This window comes from Motacilla alba, chromosome 9 (genome assembly GCF_015832195.1).
Source record: "Motacilla alba alba isolate MOTALB_02 chromosome 9, Motacilla_alba_V1.0_pri, whole genome shotgun sequence".
NCBI classification, from domain to species: domain Eukaryota; kingdom Metazoa; phylum Chordata; class Aves; order Passeriformes; family Motacillidae; genus Motacilla; species Motacilla alba.
The window spans coordinates 8,980,992-9,000,708 of record NC_052024.1 but is presented as its reverse complement, the minus strand read 5'-3'; the positions used below and the strand labels follow the sequence as shown (position 1 = coordinate 9,000,708).

Genomic DNA, 19,717 nt, shown 5'->3' with positions numbered 1-19,717 from the left:
AATTTAGGATGTGTGTTTAAAATACTACATGAGAGAGAAAAAAATTGACCTATAGAAAGGCACAGGAACTTGATTAAAGCCAAGAATACAAAGAGAGAAACAAACCCGCATAAGAGAAGCAGGAAAAAGACAAGTCAGGTTTTTCAGGCTTTGGCCATGTGCAGGCACAGTGCTGAGGCACAGGCACTTATACAGACAGAGCTGTGCACACACGTGCTTGGTTTGTCACAGTTTTGTTGATGATGCTCTGCTGTTCTGCTTGGCTCCAGCTCTCGTGGGCTTTAGCGAATGCAAGCTTTCTGTATTTCTATTCATCTTTTTGCTCTTTGGATTGTCACACAGAGGAAGGTAGGAGAGTTCTGTGTAATCTGGGATTTTGGGACTGGGTAATCTGATCTGTGTAATCTGGGATTTTGGGACTGGGTGAGCAGTGGTTCCTGAAGCTCTGTACGTGGTGGGGTGCACTCATACACCAAGTCAGCCATGAGCACAGATTTTGCATTTGTTTGTGTCTCTCCTGTGTTTATCACAATATTAAATACTTGAATGAATTATAAGGAAAAGATAAACTGAATAATAATTAAAATACAGATTTAAATGCCGGGTGCTAGACACAGGATGAGCCACCTAAAGTAGCCACAGTAATATCTTTGAAGTTCTGGAGACTTGATTTGTAGTGCATTTCACTCAGAATTTAACAGAGGTATTTTCTTTCATGCTGTCAGTAGACAGTGAGGTGTTGGATAGAAATATAAAATATGTATGTGTGTATTTGGAACCAGCAGCCTTTAGGTATAACTTCAGAGTATCTCTGGCTTTTTTATGCATGTCTTGGGCTGCACAAGGAGTTCCAGACTCATGACATTGTTCAAATAATTTGTTCTTTTGCTTCCCCCTGTGAGGTTTTGGTGCTGGGATGTGTGGCTGCTGCTGGCACTGTACTGACCAGGCTGTGGGAGTGGCTTAGGTTGATAGTTCATAGCGACATAGTTTATCTCATTAAGTGGTAACAGTGATAAACCTGCTGCAGTGTCTCGGCTGAGAAGCAGGTGGTTCCCTGCTCCCTTACAAGGAGCCCATCTCCATTAGGCAGGATTCACAGAATCACAGCACACTCTGAGTTCAGCAGCACTGTCACTGCCTGTGGCTCGCAGGAGGCAGGCTGGGCCAGCACAGGCAGTCTGTCGTGCCAGAGGAGCGCACAGTCCCCCTGTGATGCTCCATTCTCTCTCCCAGCACAACACAGGTGTTTGCACTGCACTACCAGCGAGAGCGTTCCCGCAGGGATCCACTGCTGGAGCACCAACCTGCGGTGGGCAGGGCAGCTGGACAGCCTCTGGCTGGCAGGGACAGTGGCAGCAGGGACAGTGGCAGCGTGGTGGCAGCAGGGACAGTGGCAGCGTGGTGGCAGCAGGGACAGTGGCAGCAGCGCTCACATCCGAACGTGTGCTCGCTGTCCCTGGCCCAGGCTCTGGCAGACTGGGTCTCTCTGGCTGAATTAGGGGCAGTTGCAGCTGCTTCCAGAAGAGCACAAAGGAACAGTATATTAAGCTCATGCTTTCAGAAAACGATATTGGTGCCAGCCCTCAGCCCTTGCCTCTCACTGGCCTTAACTCACTGCTGGCTGCAGCCCTGAGAGCTGGGCTGGGCTTTCTTTGTTCTGCTGTTGTCAATACAGAATCCTCAGAGCAGCACTGAGCTGGATTTAAACGTGTATGGCTGAGTCCAGAGTCCATTTCAGGCCTTTGGCCACAAATATGGGATATTGATTTAGCTTGGAAACAGTTCTGCCCTGTAAGAGGTGTGCTGAGTGCAGAAGGGAGCCATAAAGACACTCAGAGAATGCTGGCCAGCCAAAAGTACTGCCAAAGCAAAAGCTGCTGGGAGGGAGGGCTGTCGAGGCAAAGACAGTGTGTAAGAGAGGAAGAGTTAAGTGATGAGAAAGAAGCCAAGAGGGAAATTTCTTCTCATCTGGAATTAAATAGGCACACTGCTGTTAAACTTTGGTCAGATACTTGATTTTAGAGGGCTACGCACCATTGCTCTGTTGATATATCATATTCTAATGCTGCTTTTTGCCTTATACTTTGTTTTCTTCAAAAGCTTTGGTTTACTTCAGAGTGAGTATGCCTCTTCCTCACTGATAATAAATTCTTCTCCCTTGCCTTGCTTCTATCTCCCCCTTCCCAAAGTGTAAAACCATCTTTTGCTTTGATGTCAGCATAAATATACTCCATTCCTCTTCCCTGCCTGGATTGGAAATCTAAATGGAGTGCAACAGAACTGTTCCTGATATTTCTCACTTCCATGAAATTTCTTCTTTACAGCACCAATCTTAATACACTTGTTCTAAACCAAGTTTAAATAAACCAGAATGCCACCTTAGCACATTTTTTGACAAAAGCATTATGCAAAGTTGCACTGCTCTTGAGAGACAGAGAAATATCTCTGAACCTTTATCTCCATGCTTCATACTCTTCCATCCATCAGAACTATTTGGTTTTGGTGTATGTGGAGGGTCTCTGTTGCTCTGTAACCTCTGGGCAGCAAAGCAAGGTCATGTGGTAACAGGAGTCACTTCTCTTCATAGCAGCTGCTCAACCATCCACCATCAGCTGTGCAGAAAGTTGAATGGATGAGTAGATACTGTGAATGCACCTGCAGCACAAAATTAAGTGTGGTCAACTGTGTGCTGCAAAACCTGGTGTGGGTAGCTTTGTTCTTGGTTGTTTCTGTGCATCTCAGGGGGATTGTCACCTGATTTCAAAAAACCTCTCAAGAGATTCTGACTTCTAGACTACATTTCCTGAGCCGTACAGGGTTTTGATGAAAGGCAGCAGTGCTTCATGACTATCAGCTGCCTGCTGTCATTATGGGGGTAAATGCAGACCAGCTCCAGCTTGCAGCATCTCCTGTAGTGGAAGGGGAACTGGGCAAACGCAGGCAAATGGTTTTGATGTTCCCTTGACCAAAGAGAGGTTTGTAAAGGCAAAACACAAGATTTAATTTCTAGGTCTACACAGCATTTCAGCCTGTTTGAGGATGTCAGCTAGTACTGGCAGCTCTACTTTTATGAGTAAAACAGAAATTAAACTACCTGCTGAAGTACTCAACGGAACTCTTGTTCCCTGCAGTAATGTTGTTCAGAAATATTGGAGCAGGTTTATCTTCAGAGTGTTTGGAGCTAAGGAAGATGAAAGAAAATGGACTGTTGAGGAAATACGAGAACCATTTCTGGTCTTTCAGCTTTCAAATCACTTCCTTGAATAATTAAGGCTTCCAGCTTGAATTAGTGATTGGAGTGAGGAATACCACAATAGTGAAAGGATTAGGATTCAGCATCAAAAAGCAAGTCACATGAATACTTCAGGATGTTTTGGGTGGCAAGGGTTTGACATCATCTCAAGGCACTATTCCAAGTCCAGTCCAGCTGAAGCTGGCTCAGACCATGGGCCATGATGTCCTATGCCAAGGTGTGGTAACTGTACATGTGTGCACACATTTCCAGTCAGACAGAAACTTATTACTTCATTGTTGTGGGGCTCAATTATTTCTGTTATTTTAAACTCTGTAAGTAAATGTATTCTATAAAAATGTACTTTCATTATCCTGTTAATGTGGTGCCTCTTCAGAACAAAATGTTATTTTCTGTCCAAACAGAAAGAAACTATGTGCAATATCTTACTTTACAATTGCTGTCTGTTAATAATTATTGCCAATTTGTGGTTAGCTTAAAAAATAATAGATTCTCTGTGTGTGGTTTTCGATGAAAAATAGCCATTGTGATGTTTGTTGGACTTTCTGCCTCAGGGATCACTCTGAGTACAGTGTATGGAGCCAGTTGAATTGAATTTTTCGTGTCTTTGGTGTTTGTTTTTCCTTGCTTCTCATCTGTCAACTGCTGTGCTCATTTTCTTTTCATTAGTATTGATACTTGCATGAAGATGAGTCAGCCAGATTCAGTTCTCAGTTAAATGTGTACAAATCCAGCAGAAAAAGGTTTTGACTTAAAGCAGTAAACCAGATCAGAAGTTTCATTCTGTGTTGCTTGCATGTTTCTCTCTCCAAAAAAAGAAATCATGAAGTTGGAGTGGAAAATGTGTGTGGCCTGGCTGTATCAGTCAGTGGTTGGCTCTGAAATGGGGATGCTGGGAGTTGAACATCATGCCACCAATCACTCATGACTTTCTTTGGCATTTCAAATAAGGGTTTGGTGTTATTACCTTGATGTTTTCCACAGGTTGTGACTTATGTGCTAAAATTAGCTTGTGCAGAGTATAAGACTTAGCAGTAAAGAGATTAATTACTGAAATGTAGATTCCTGGAACCAGATGCTCCCCCATCATCTGAGATGTTTCTGCCATTAGTAAATTATGTGCAAACATTCATCGCAGCCATCACTATAGGAGATCTGATCTTAATGAGATTACAGGGAAGTTCTTGACAGAAACTGCTCTTGGAATTGGGCCTATTTTTTCTCATTTTTGGATCCATTACTTTTATGGCTTGAAGTTAAAGAATAAAAACTGCTCACACCGCTGATCTGTCTTTGCAGTGCCTTAGCCCTTTCCCTGTCTTTATTCTCCCATGAGCTTGAGGAGACTTTTCTCACCTCCCTAGAGCCCCCCAAAAGATGCATCCAGCTGCCTGTTTGGACTCTCCACCTGCCAGCTGGTGCTTGAGCCTGACTTTGCTCATCCCAGCTGTGACTCAGGTTGGCTTTTGCAGTGCTTGAGTTCCTCCAGCTATTGTCCACTGTCAGCTCTTTGGTTTTAAGCAAAGCCCTTAAGGAGGTGCAGTGATCTAAGCAGTTACCTAATAGCTTGTTTGTTGCCAAGAATGTCCAGTTCCTTTGGTCTTTCACCCTTGCAGTTGGATCTCCTTTTATCTTTAACTGGGCTGTTAGGAAAGAAACCAAGTCCCTTGTTTGCTGTCCGCTCCCAGGTGTTGGACATGTGCTCCCTAGGACACCCTCCAGATGAATGTGAGCATCACATGTGTCGAAGGCAAAGGAAAGCAATCCTAACCTTGAATCTGGTGCATCCAGCAGGAAACATTCACTGTCGCTTTGCACTTTCCAGTATTTCAGATACACAGTATATTTTGTTGTTCATGATGCAGCTGATTCTTCGTGATGACCATTTGCCCCTTGTAGCAGCTGATTTTTTTTTGTGGTGACAGCACAGCAAAGGTGTCACTTGGGGAGGGACTCGTGACTGGAGTGTTTGTGCATCTGTCACCTGCTTTTGTTCAGAAACCCTCTGACCAAGCAGCTCTTACAGACAGGATGCTCATTCCTCAAACTCATCTGCAAACGCAAAATATTTTAGCAGAATGTATGGAAGTATACAGAATACTCATAAACACAGTTTGAACTGAAGAACTATTTGGAAATAATAGAAATGTTTACTAACATGTGCTTATTCTGCTTCTTATATTAAATATTAAAGTGAATCCAAGCCTGGAATTATACCAGTATGTCCTCTCTGAATCTAAATGAAACTGTAAGTATCAGATAATAAAATGTAATTCTGAAATGCTTTACTGTATCAAAAAAGCCAATTCTTGAAGAATGCACCAAAGCAGACCTGCCCAGATGAAATGTTTGAGATGAGCTGACATAAAAGTTTGTACCAGCTCCCACTGAGAAGTTTCTTTACACAGTATTTTTAAGCTGCCAAAAGCTTTTGTACGTGCTAAGTGCTTGCCAATTTTTCCTTTTTAAAAGAACTCAAAAGCAATTTTAAGTTACATGAGCCTGCAGAAAGAATCTGAATTGGTGGCTAAACATTGTGTTTTGTAAAATGCATTCAAAAGACAACTGTATTTCTTGGAAATATTTTCAAAAAAGGTTTTGTTCCTACAGTCAGGACGTGTCTGTAGTGTTTCAGGCAGAACAAGGAGCTGAGTGAGGAGGAACTGCAGCAAACTCTGCTTTATTTCCCATCCGCATCCTTTTCTGGCACTTGTTTATGCCTGGCTGTGGTGTGTATTTGTAGGAAATCAGAAGTTAACCTTTTAGTTTCTGATTTTCTGACCAATTCTTTTGTTTCCAGCTCAAGTGGCGCTTAAAGAGTCATGATGTTCAAGCAATTTCCCAGTAAAAGGGAATTTTTTGGACTTTCCAGAATTTTCATATTAGAAACCCCCCAGAATTTCCAAATTAAAAAAAGACTTCTTGGTACAGAGTCAGTTGTCAGTGACCAGTTCAGGGTTGATATCAGGCCAGAGTGAAGGTGCAAACAATTGTGTCTGTGTGTTGGATACAAAGAGCATCGTATGGGAGTGGGGATAGATAAACACAAGGGGAGGAATACTGGCCTATCCCATTGGAGAAAATCATCCAGAAAGTGTGAAGGAAGTGGAATCGTTGTGATTCAGCTCTGCCTTGCAGGGGCTGGGACCTGGAAGCTTAGAGCAGCTTTACTGTGTCAAAAACAACATCATTTTGAAGCTGATTTCCAGTTCACTAAGAAATAGTAAATAAATTTTGCTTTTTGGTCTATCCTTGGATAGCAGAGTTCTATAGCAACTTCTTGGGAGGCCTTTAATACCTCACAGAAATCAGACAGACTTACATCAATTGGAATATTACAGAGAAGAGTGAAGGAGAATCAGCAAAATTAGTCCACGACTACATTTGTACATTAAGACTGGGCCTGGACTGGCCTGAGAAATAACTGTCAGGAGATTGATCAAAGTCATACAAATCAAGAGTGGTCAGAGGTGTGTAGACTTTGCTTGCAGTTTTTTCTCAGAAAAGTGAGAGAAGATGGACTAGGGATCATCGAATTAAACTTGTGGGGGACATGTTTTGGGGGAAAAATGTACAGAATTTAACATAAAATTTACATTAAATTAATGTTTAATTAACATTAAAACTGAATTTCCTTGTCACAAAATGTGTAGGTTTGAAGAATGATTGAAAAAATTTGTGTGAGAGAAGTCTTTGAGAACTAGTAAATATGCTGGTGCTGTCTCAGGCTGAGAACCTGCATGAGTGCAGATGGAAAGGGTACTCAGGAGAAATTCTGTTCCAGTGACCACGTTCTGTACTTCTACCCAAGCACCTCCAGACATAGGTGCAAAAATGTGGTTTAAATCCTACGTGCTATGACTGTGCTTACAAAAACTGAAATTTGGAGTGGGATAACTGAAGGAGTACAATTTGATGGATTACATTATATCTCTTTTTTGGTCAAGGTTGGGTTGCATGTAGTTTTAATGACTTTGCATGGGCTCACTCAGGGACCCTAAGCACTGCCACTCGGGTATTTTCCTTATGGATTTCGGTAATACTGAAGATTGCATATTTTTTATGTCTGAGTTAGGATAAGCAGTTTTTAATTAAGAAATTAAACACAAAGACCTGGAAAGGTGAAACAATTCTCTTTTTCAGAAAGTTGTGTCAGAGTGAGAAATACCATATCAGATGTTGGCACAATTTGATGATGTTTTATTTTCTGTGTTCCAGGAGAACAAAAAGAGAAGGCAATGTCAAAAGGACGCAAATTGTCTTTCTCTCTTTTCCATGCACCAGATTTAATTGATGTAAATCTGACTTGCAGAGTTTTACCCTTCACACCTTTTTTTTTTTTTTCTGAAATGAGAAAATAACCTTGCTTATTTGCTTTTGAAATTTGTGTGCTTTTTGTCTCTTCCAAAATGCCATCGTTAACTTCCAATTATAGGATCCAGATGATGAATTATTACATGCAGTTGTTTTCTCAATTGCTTAAGATACCCACAGGCACTAGAAGAGGGTATACAGGAATTTGTGACATTGAATGTAAGTTACAAATATATGATATCAAACACAATAATAACGTAGAGTCAGCTTGCACATGTATGGAGGGGTGTTTTAGTGTTAAAAAAAAAAAAAAGAAAAGGAGAGGATTCTAGTATATTTTATGTCAATATTATAGCATTGTAGATGTTGATTGTGACCTTGAGTAAACGAGTTGCCCAACCTCCTTTTGCTTCAGTTATTCCAGCTGGAAAATTGGGTGAAAATGTGGATTCTCTTTATAAACCAGATATGTTGATCTGAGGCTTCTCTTAGTACAGAAAAAGAAAAAATCATTTTTGCAGCATAGCATCAACCTGAATAAAAAGGATTGAAATTACATTCAGAAAAGCAAGCAACAGGAGCCAAAATCACAGCTGCATTTTCATGTCTGGAGATAGCGTAAAGTCAGATTATTAAGTTATTTAATCACCTTTCATGTCCCTTCATCACTATGTGTGTTGCTATCAAGGGCTGATTCCAGTCCAAGTAGAGGAAAACAAAAGGGATAATGTTTATGTGAAATTTCCCAACGGATAAAACTAAAGCAGAAATTAAAGTAATTGCATATTTTGCTTTTGTACGCATCAGCAGGACAACATTTCTAATGGGAAGTTTATTCTTCCAATCTGATTGCTGGTGTAAGAAGCAGCATGTTGTTTGCTTAAAGAGAGTAGGTGCAGCCCAGTTTGTCCCCAGGCTGTGATGGTTGTGCTCAGCTGTGCTCTCGTGGGGCTGCAGTGCCCTGGGCAGCCTGGCACTGGCACAGGGCACCAGCTGGTAGCACCGTGGCACAGGACCAGTGCCCTGCTCCCTGTGCTCCCCCCGGGCTCTGTGCCCTGAGGGCTGACGGGGTAGGAGAGGAACGGCAGCAAACACGAGAGCTGAGGTGATGGTGTCTGTAAATGAGACCATCATTAGGTTCTCCAAGGCCCTTTTCATTTTCATTCAGCCTTGTGGCAGAGGAATGTGTTATATTCATGCCAGGTGCAGGTGGGATTCCAGTTTGGGAAGCTGCTGGAAGGATGCTGCTGTTCCATCAGTGTTCTTGTGGGGTGACCTGTCAGAAACGTTGTGGTGGCAGGTTGGGAGCAGGATGGTGTGTGCCGGGGGAGCAGCATCCTCAGGCTGGGGGACAGGGAGGGGCTGCCTCTGGCTCAGCCAAGCCTGCTTCCCTATCAGGATGCTCTTTAGGAGCTGTAAATTCAGCAAAGGGAGGTAGCAAGTGGCTTTTGGGGTGTGGATGTTAGCAGCCAGCCCTTGTGTTTACATGGGAATGCTGAGGTGGTGAAATGGCCATTGGGTGCTGTGTGGGTGATCAGGCTGGGTGCTGCCAAATTGCTCTCCCAAGGCCTTCTCCTCGCCCCGTCAGGGACCCCTTTGGCCACGGGTGAATTCTCTGGCAAGGCAGAGACTGGCACAGACAACCTGTGTGTGGTTCCTGTCACCACCAGTTGAGCTGGAGGGGCAGTTTCAGCCTTGCACTCAGGACACAGCAGCCTCTCCCAAAGGTGCTCTGTGTGAGTGCGCTGATAGCTGGGGCACAAAGAGAAGGTGAAGGCACAGAGGGAGGAGTTGCTGAGATCAGCACGATGATCTGCCTGGGAAGAGCAGAGATGGATTGACACAGGCAGAGTCTCTGACATCAGGGAGTGCTCTCTGGAAAGATCTGTTAGCAGAGCTCTGACAGATAGAAGGGCTGCTTTTCATGGATATTTATGCAGGGGCACCGTTCCCCTGCCTCGGAGAGCTCACCTTGTGTGCTGATGTCGTTTTAACTGTGATGGATTCCCAGCCCTTTGCCTGGTCAGAGTGAGCTGTATGGACGTGTGGGCAAAATGCAAGCACCAGCTGCTCTAAAGGCTTTGTGGAGTGTTTGTATGCAAGGCTTGATGTATCAGCTTAAGCTGTGGAGTCATATTTCTCAAAAAAAAAAAAAAAAGTCATTCCATTTCAGTTGATTCAATACTAGAATGGCTTTGCAAAAGATTGCTGTAGATGTAGTTTTTCTAAGTTGTTTTTACCTTTCTGTTTACATTGTTTTGGTTTCATATTTTTCTTTTTTTTTTTTTTCTTTCTTTTTAAAAGGACATATTTATATGTAGGGATCAATAGTGAGCATTTAATTCCAAAATACAACCTCTTGGTTTGATTTGGGCGTTTTTTGATGGGGGAGGAGGAGTGGATAGAATGTTCAGTCTTCGACAAAGGGATTGGGATGGAGGTCGCTGGTGCTTTCTGTGGTCTTTGTTGGGTGCTAGTGAAAAGCAGCTCTCTGTCCCGGGCCCTGGTGTAGTGACCAGCTTTACCTGTCCAGCATGGAGCGTTTGGCAGTGCAGTTGTTGGGGCAGTCACACAAAGCTGCAGAGCACGCGCTCTGCCCGAAGCCCGGACGATGCAGGTAAGGTGAACATGGTGTCCAGTCCCTGTCACCTCAGCTTCACTCTCACAGTCCCATTAGGAGGTTTTTGAGAGTCACATCTGAAAAAAAACACATCCAGTGTGTGGCCGCTCAGTGCAATCAATGTGCTAGAGAGCATTCTGACCACAGAAAAACAGTGTGTAATATCTGATCCTGCTGCCTTTGTCCAAAAACAAAACTGGCTTCTGGCAGCATTGCCCCGTTCAGGGTGTCACAGACCATGGTGGGGGACTTGCTGGGGTTTAACACCGAAGACATGAAAAGCAGCTTCAGCCTGTGCACCTGCACTGCCTGGATGCTGTGGGATATTAGCTGTGTAAATCTCCTCATTATTGGCCTCAGAAAATGAGTTCACCAGCTACATCTCCAAGTTTTGGAGAAAATTTTGTGAAAATACTTAAATTTAAAAAGAAAAATATAAAGATCTCTTTTTGACCCTCTCCAGGAACCATGATTTTTCTTCTTTTCCCTAGTACCTGAGCTAATAGCTGCCTGTTCCCCATGTGCCAACCTATAACCATGGTCAGAGAGAGCAGGATTGTTTCTGGTCCTACCCCAGGGGCTGGCTGTTGGGGAGGGCTGGCATCCTCTGGTTTTTTTTCTGTGACTTTATTGCAGTGGTTCTTCCAGGAACTCTGAAGTGCTAGAAGAGCCACAAGCTAGAAGAGCCACAAGCCAAGGGAGGTAGGGAGGTTCTTATCTGCACTCTGCCAAGCTGTGAAATGTTAAGTGCGTCAGAAGATCTCTCAGTCCTGGTCTGGGCTGCACAGAGTTTCTGAATGGCAGTGTCACTGTCATCACAGGGGTCTTAGTTTATAAATTAAACAATTGTTTTTATGAAAAGCTTGTGTTTCATTTCAGAATTCAACCTTAGCATAGCATAATATGCAGTTGATGCAGCTTGTTTCTAGCAAAAGAAGCTTTCTTACTTGTTAATTAAACTTTTTCTCAAATCTGTTCAACAAAAGGCCTGAGTCAGGATTATACAATTATTCATCTATACACTGGCATAAGTCAAGATTGTGTTTTTGACTTGCACTCTGTTCAGGTCAGCATTGCTCCCAGACAGAAGTCCTGAGCTGAAGGGAAGCATTCATTCCCTGAAATTTGCTATGAATTTGATGTTTGCATGGTATTTTCTTTTTCTTCTCTAAATCTGGGTGGAAAAAATGCCACTGTGAGAAACAAAAGTATCAGTCCTTGATCCTGCTTGGTTGGAGTTGGTAAATTATCTTACTTTAGAAGGACAGTATGGTGAATTATTTGCTACACAGCAAATATTCAGCCTGTTTTGGGGTGTCTTTTATTTTAGTTGAAGGTACACACTTTAGGAACTGAGTTTTTGTATCTTTCTATGGCTCCTAGCAAAGCACTATTGAAATGCATTTTCCAATGATCACATGATGTATTGTAGCAATGAATTTGTTTTGTTCTATGGTATTTTTTACATATTGCTGTATATCACAGTTCAGACCAAAATAAATGAAGCATGACAATTAATAGATCTAAAAGGGAAATAAGCAACTCTAGAAGAAATGGAGGAAAAGGGAATTAAAGTTACTAAAGAACTTGTGACCCCCATTGGAAAATTAAATGCTGGTGGCTCTGCAGCAAAAGGAATGCTTAGTTTTTTTCCTTAACTGGAGCAGAGATATCAAATATCATTATTCTTCCTATATGGATATTTATACATTTCTGAAAACTGCTGGGAGCAGATGAACATGTCCCACAAAGCAGAGCAGAAGGCAATTAAACACTTAATAGACTACTTTACATAATGGATTGTTTTTTGAAGGCCTTCAGCATCCCCATTCTGACTCTATGAATTGGGTACAGCAGTTCACAAATGTGAACCAAGGCTTGTGGTTTTCCTGGTACCAAATACCTGTCTTCCTGGAATACCTTGAGGTATGGATAATACTTCTCACCTTACACATTATAGTTCTGAATTTAAAAAGCAGCACAGGAGCTTTATTCATATTAACATAACATAACCAATTCTATAATCATCTTAAATTATCTGGCATCTTTAACTGAAGAGATAGAGAAATCTTGAGGAAAAGTTAGGAAATCTTTTACAGTCACATTGATGCTAATGAAGTTTGCTTTGTACTTTGCTACAAGACAAAGCATTATTAGACATTTGAATGGTTTTGTTATTGCCTATTACAAGAGGGATTTGCATCCAAAATAGATCTCAGAAAGTGGAGTCTTTATTTGCAGTTGTTTACTATTATTTTGGTTCATATCTCTGTGTGAATGCTGTAGCTTATTTGTTATTTCAGTGCTTCAACTTTTTCATGTCTTGGTGTTGAGAAAATACAGTGTTTTTTGTATTGTTCCTGAAAACCTATCTGCCAGAGATATGGCAGTAAATGAGGATTAGTAATAATATTAGGAATGAAAATCTTTTGGACAAAAGACACTCAGTGGAGCAAACTGGATGAGGACCAGCTGGAAGCTTGAACCTGAGTTCATCTTTTGTATTATTTTGGAGTGATTCAAGTTCATTAAAGTTTCAGGAAGTGCTAGTGACCCTTATCTCAGTAGAAAGGGCACCCTGGCCAGGCTCCTCTGTGCTGTGGGAGGCAGGAAGCTGAGGAGAGCCTTGCCAGGGAAGGGAAGGATGAACTCTGCTTGTTGTGTGTGACAGTTGAGTTAAGGAGTGGATAAGCAAAGGAGCCTCAGAGGAGCTGATACCTGCCCAAAGTTAAGCCAGCAGAGCTGATGATTCCAGCATTAAATTTAACTTCTGGCTAGGAGCTCTGGTCTTGGCAGCCGCATTCCCTGTGTTACATGAGAGGCACCAGGGACTCCAGCAGAGATAGCGTGGTAGTTTGAGAGAAAACAAGGGTGATTCCAGCTTGGTTAATGCTGTGCTTCTATATTGGTGGCTACTTGAAATGTCTGCATACCTTGGCAAAAGGTTTCTGTTGTCTTTTTTGTTTCCTGGGGCCAGACAGATGCCTTTCACCACTAAGTAGGAGTGCAGTGAAATCTGTTTTAGGGCACCACACAGCAGGCTGGTAGCTCTCAGTTTAAAGGAGGCGATCTCAAAGGCAAAGCTGAATGACAAAGACAATGCTGAGGTGAGGGGTTAATTCAGGAGTAGCACCACATTTTAACTTTGGAAGAGGAAAGCAACTGATCAGACAGCTGTGGTTTTGTAGTGTTCAGGTCAGACGTGCTGGGCTCAGTGTCTCTGCTCTCCCAGAATGGAAACCTAGCATATGGAACAATCCTTGGAACTCCTGCAGAGGTTTGTTACTTTGGATCAAATGTTACTAATCTTGAGAAATGTGTGAAAGAGTTCCTAGATTTTTTAGAACTCAGAATTACTTTTTGGAAAGGAAAAAAAAATGGCACTCGGGATAAGTTGCAGATCTCAAACAGAGTAACTAATTAATTCAAGCAAGTTGTGAGAATGATGCTTATTGTCCCATTGGCAAAAAATACAGAATGAGAAAGCAGAAAAGCTATCCCTTTGTCCTAGCTATGCACACAGATACTCAATAAAAATAAAAACCTAATGCATGCCTCGTGAGGGCTGTGTGCATAGGGGAGTGCAGGAGTGCAGCATTGCTGCTGCAGCAGGATGCATCCTCAGCTGGAACAAAGAAGAAAGGGTCTGTGTGTGTGCCTGCACGTGTGTGGGCACTGAGGGAGTTTGTTCAGTTTTAAAAGACCTTTGTGCCCTGCCAGCCTTCAGACAGCTGAGCACTGGGTCAGTCTCCTACCTTAATTAAGAGTAATGTCACTGGCCATGTCACCACTCCTGTTGCCACTGCAGTTCTGAGGCTCTGAGTGAGGGCTTCTGCATTGCCAAGGTGCTGCTAGGATTGCCCCTGTATGGGGTAGGGGGCAAGGGGAGCTGCTGCCATTTCCCATGTGTGCGGCATTTGGGGAGCAGGCTCAGCCTGGCAGCTTTACTCCTGACGTGGGAGCAGGATGTGAAGCAAGAAAGTTCTTAGCTGGCAGGTTACAAACACTTCTAAAACCTGCTTTTGACAAGCCAAAAATGTACTTTGGATGTTAGCATATGAATTTCTCTGTTTTCCCTTTTTTTTTTAACTGTCTGCAAATTTAGGATTTTGCAGGGCTCTTCCTCTTATTGGTGTTTCATGCTGCTTTGGAAGGGGAACTGCTACCTTGGTCCGAAAGCAGCAGCGGCCCTGGCAGCACAAATCTGTCACTGCCTGCTCTGTGGTCCAGGTGCTGCCGAGGGGCTCTGTAGGAGATGGCTGTGCTGTGAATGACTTTTTTTATCTTGCAGACACACACACACATGAAGTAAAAGTGCAGCTGTTTTGGTTTTCGAATCGGGGAGGGTGGTGAGGAGAAAGGATGTAATGGTGTTTGAGACAAAGATAGATGTTCACTTGCAGCACTTTTTCTACAACTTCCTATTTCGATTTGCATTAGAGGTGGAGACTGGGTGTATTTATGGTTTAATGAGACGCTCTTGCCTTAATAGCAGAATGTTGTTCACAGGAAGAAATGAGTTATTGCTGGTTTTCTTCTTCTTTCTGTTCAGTTACTGTGGATACAGCATGTAACTTTTAGACCTACTTCTCCCCTGAACAGCATATGCAGCTTCCAGTTGTTGTGCTGAAGCTGCTGAAAGAAGGAGGTTATAGGAGAGCACAGTTTTTAAACAGATATTTGTTGGCTGCTTAATTCCTACGGACACAATGAGCTTTCGTGGGAGATTCAGAAGGGAGGCCAGTGAACTGCGGAGGAAGAGAAGGACCACTAGGAGAGTGAATCAAGGAGAAATTCAAAGATTAAGCTGTGTGAGTATGCATGCTTCTTCCACCTCTTCTGAGAAATAGTTAAGAAATTGCAGGTCACTCTTAGGACTGCACTTTGGAAAGAGTAGGATTTATTGCCTGGTGTTTATGTAGGAGTCACCAAGCCTCATTCAGTCTGCGATTAGGGGCTGAGCACTGGAGAATGAGGCTGAAGCACGGGGGGTTCAGGAGTTTACGAGCTCAGGCACATTAGGGAGACTTTTATAGGCTCACATTGCTGGTCAGAAACATTCTGAGAGCAGCGGTGTTTGACAGTCTCTCTGACACCTGTAGCAAATGCCTGGAAGTTCCATGAAAATTCATAGTGCTGCTTCTGGAAAGTTCCTCTGTGCTATTTCAGAGTTCGTGATGGGCACCTCTCAAGGCCCGGAGGAGGAGAAGACAGTGCAGGGAGGTGCTGGAGAAAGCTCCATAACCTTTGGTGGAAAGCTAGGGTGAGGTTCTTCCCTGTGGGCTACACTGCAGCTTTGCCACTGATGGCTTTGGGACAGGACTGAGCCTCCTCAAACTGCTCCGTGGGGCGCTGGGAGGCTCACATTAGCTGTGCTGTGCCTAGACTTTCCGGGCTGAAATTGAAACTGCAGACAGCAAGAGGCAAAATACTTAGAGCCTGCTGTTGAGGAGTCTTAGGCAAGTACTGGTTTTCAGTGTAATCTCTTCACTTCAAAGTCTACTTTAGCTCATAAAATGGCTTTAATGGCTTCCCCAAGAAGAGACGGAGAATCCTTTTCCTCAAGGCAAGAGGTGTTTGGTTTCCTTCCATAGTTTTGTTCATCCAGTTACTCTGTTTGCATGTGCATGCAGAGGGCTCTTTTGATGCTTTTCAGCATGTTCAGTGTAACAGAATCAGTGATAATGCAACCAAGAAGAGTATTCTCATTTTCTTTTTTAAATAGGAAGGAAAATAACTTTGCAGTTGTAACACTTGGTCACCAGTTAAGATGGTTTGTGGTTCATCTAGTAATGTTTGGGTTTTACTTGTGACTAGCTGCCTTTTGGATAGGTACTTTACATGGAAGTGGCTCTTTTTGTAAAGGCTACTTTATGGTGTGGTTTCTGCTGCCCTGAGCTATTGGCATGCAGTCAAAGATGACCCGTTTGAGCTTCATGGTCAAGGGTCTTAGGAATCAGCTGCTGGTGCTGCTGAAAGCATCTAACCCTGGCAGTTCAAAGGGCTTTGGTGGGAGGCAGGCACTGCTTACTTGACTTATCCTCTTAAATCCTGGTGAGGAGGGATTTTTGTCATTTTTGTACAAATCCTGACTGTACTTTATTAGCGCTCACCAGAAGTGGTTGCAGCCCTACAGGAAAGGATGGCTGGAAATAAAGTCCAAATGGTAACAATAAGCCAGCAGCCTGCCTGCAGATAAAGAGAAATATATTTGTTCCCTTTTGTGTGTGTCCTCAGATAACAGAAACTGAGCAGTCAATTTAGTGGTGCTAAATAGAAATATCAACAATGCATTGTAGTTTGACCTAAAACATAGAGCACTTGTAACCCTGGGCCTGTTGCCTGTAATTGGAAATAGGAAACAAGCCTTTTTCATCAGAGGCTTGTGGGTCACGCTGCACTTCCCCTGACGTGGATGGCTCCTTTATGTCAGCAGCACAGCTCAGCTTTGCAGGGGAATCTGTGCTGATTTCTGTTCTTTTCAAACATAAGATAGACTAAGATGGGTCACTGTGTCATATTACTCTGTAGATGTATTTCTCAGTAGTTTGTTTAGCCCTTAGGAAATGCAGGCACACTTGACTTTACTTTTGTGCTTTGCAATCTGTGTCTTTCTGCCCAATATTTCATAATTGGAGCATGTTAAATCTTTGGCCTACAGGCACTTTTTGCTATCAACCAGCAGCCAGTCTCTCCTTCATGCATCAGCCCTGTGCACCTCCACACAGATTTCAAAGTGATGTCAGCTCTCACTGCAGCTGTAAAGGATTTTGTACGTGGGGACCTTACTCAAAGAGTGCATTTCTTCAGATGCTATTCTTAGACCTGTGTTTTCTGTAGATGGACTCACATTATTTGCTGGAAGCTCCTTTTTTTCTAAGACTAATTACTATCTGGTTAGCTTTAATTGTTAGTAGGTTGATGATTGAGTTCAGTGTGGTTGACCAGATTTTGCTCTCATTTACATCCTGTGTGTGCAAATGCATTGATAGCCAGATAATTGACTGGGAGGGGAGTTGATGTCAAGGAAACAGTTACAAGTCTAACGTCATTGTGAGAGCTGAGTAGTTTGTAGTGGTCATGTACAGATGATGTGAATTTTACAGATAAAGCCTCTGTGGAAATACTTAAAATAACTTACTCAGGTATGTAGCATGACAAATACCTATCACTTGTGAAGAAATAAGTAACCCTAGTGCAGGTAGAGAAAGAGGTATATTCACTGAGTAAAATGAAGCAGAACACCATACATGATATTTGCCCCATGGGACAGTGACTTAGTAATAAGTACTCTAGAAGTTAAATGATACCTTCTAAAAGTTTATTTAGAGCTAATGCATTTTTGTTAGTTGTTTTTGCTTCAGGAGCTTCTGAAGTGGTTGAGCCCTTTTCAAAAGAGTTGTTTGCTTAGTCAACATGTCTAGGTCTTCATACAACTAAATTTTAAGTTTTAATGGAAAATGAACAATGAATGTTTGCCTTTGCACTGCATTGCAACTTCATCAGACATACAATAGTGATCAAAGTCTTCAGCATCAGAGCATGATCTAACAAACAGACATGAGAGCTTTCCCTTCAGTCCTTGAAAAACAAACTCTTCTATGTATTCTAAAACCAAAGTCTGCTAAAAACAAATCCTAAGTTTCAAAATAAATAAAACTGTTTTAAAGACAATCCCGTCCTACGCATGGTGTTATGTAAAATCTGCCCCATTTTAGCAGCAGGTTTGTGCTGGATGAACCTAGTGGAGGGGTGGGTGAGGTGGGAATGCCTGGCACATCCTTCTTTTTGTACTTCCCCTGAACCTGTACACTGATAACCATGGGCAGATCCCTCTGTCTCCCTAATTCATCTCGTTTGCACAAACAGAGGGGACCAATTTGCCTGTTGTTCTATCCCCTTCTGTTACTGCTGTGTAGATGCTATAGGTGTCAGAGCTGGGCTTCTGCCTCTGCTAGGAGTGCTGCTTAAGGGCAAAAATTGGGAGTATCTTTTCTTTAAATGTAGGTTTTCCTGAGCCTACAAAGACTGTCTATGTGAAGTTATACATATCTCTGTGTGTGTATGTGTGTATGCACACACACACTCCAACAGACTCAGAAGTGCTGTTTACATAAACTTTATACTGGAAGCTGACAAGTTTTGGTCAAATCCACGGTGTGCAGCTTGTAGGCTGGTTTTGTTAATGTTTCTGCTTGAGGCCATGGCTCTGCCTGCGTGAGGCTGTGCTGGAAGAAGCAGACATGAAGCAAAGCATATTCCCAGAAGAGCTGAACTAGACTCACTTCAGCATCCCCTTTGGGGCGCACAGGGCAGGACAATGCCCTTTTCCTTCCCTGGGCTGAAGTAATCGCTAACAAGGCAAGTGCTTGAGCAGAACACTCCAGCTCTGCTGGCAGCTCCTCTCTGCTCCCCACAGTTGCCATCCCTTCTGCCCAGTCCCCTTCTACCACTTCCTACCTGTCCCTTCGGATGCCTGCATGAAGAGCAGTGAATTGCGTCTTTGGCTTTTGCTTGCTTTCTTCATGAATAGATTCTGTGTGGGAGATTCAAAGAAAGCCTTTTGTTGCTAAAACTGCACTTTTTTTCCCCAGGTTTAGGTCAGGTAAGGGGAGAGAAAGTGGCTGAGTGTTGCTAGGTTAGAGGTCTATGTAAATTATTTTTAAAAAACCCAAAAGCTTACGATGCTTTACAAAACTGTCTTGTTTTTCCCCTGAGATGACCTATGGATAAATATTTAGTCTAGGTTTCAGAAGTCCTCAGTATTTAGAAGCTGTTATTCTTGACATTTTGAGAAGCCAACCAGTTAAATCCAAATATAAAACTTAGTACTTTCTTGTCAGTGGCTGATTTTAGTAGTTTCATGATTAAATGAAAATTTTTAATCTGCTTCCTAAGGAGAGTTTCAAGATACTCCATAAGCAGAGAAAGTTGTTCCTGTGTTACCCTGAATGTTTTTCACAGATTGTACTGGTAATTTTATCAACTGTCTAAAAGGACAAACACTAGTCCATGAAGATGGACCATCCAGAGTCACAAGGCTGCAATGCCAGGTGCACAATCATGGTTGGGAAGCAGAATTCAGGAAATGCATATGACCAAGTTGGACATGGCACAAAGCATTCTTCTCTCACCCTCCCCAGCTGGATGCTTTGCTGAACCAACAGTCCTGTGTGACTTCCACAGTTTAACCAGGAGGAAGGTAGTTTTATGAGGGCTGGAGCTTTCAAAATTCATAGTGAAAGGAAGGACAAGTTCTGTCTTGAGAAACAGGAGGCACTAGAAGGAGTAGGTCACACCCAGTGGCCTGAGAACAGCTCTCTGTGGTTTGAGCAGCCTTAGCCCTGGTCGCTCGTCACTCGCCGCGCTGGAGCAGCCCCGAGGGCTCCGAGGGCTCCAGCTGGACCAACAGTTGACATGAAAGTTTTGAGTTAGCTCATCCACATGAGAAGTGTTTCTATTTTTCAAGACATGCTGAATTCTATGACAGTAATTTTTAAAGCTGGAACATAATACAAAGTAGACTT

The 19,717-nt window shown here is 42.8% G+C and overlaps 1 protein-coding gene across 19 annotated transcripts in view; it reads left to right on the top strand.

The window, feature by feature from the left end:
* The window catches only part of DOCK10 (dedicator of cytokinesis 10), a 145,353-nt gene that overhangs the window by 30,690 nt on the left and 94,946 nt on the right, over window positions 1–19,717 (top strand). For 2 of the 19 annotated variants that reach the window (XM_038145327.1, XM_038145325.1), the window contains exon 1: window positions 14,616–15,001. The exons of 15 other annotated variants lie outside the window; for them this stretch is intronic. In XM_038145327.1, the coding sequence (XP_038001255.1) occupies window positions 14,900–15,001 (102 nt within the window). In that variant the 5' untranslated portion in view covers window positions 14,616–14,899. Of the gene's footprint in view, window positions 1–14,615; window positions 15,002–19,717 lie in introns of those variants that run through there. 2 more of the 19 variants (XM_038145330.1, XM_038145334.1) reach the window with 2 other exon arrangements.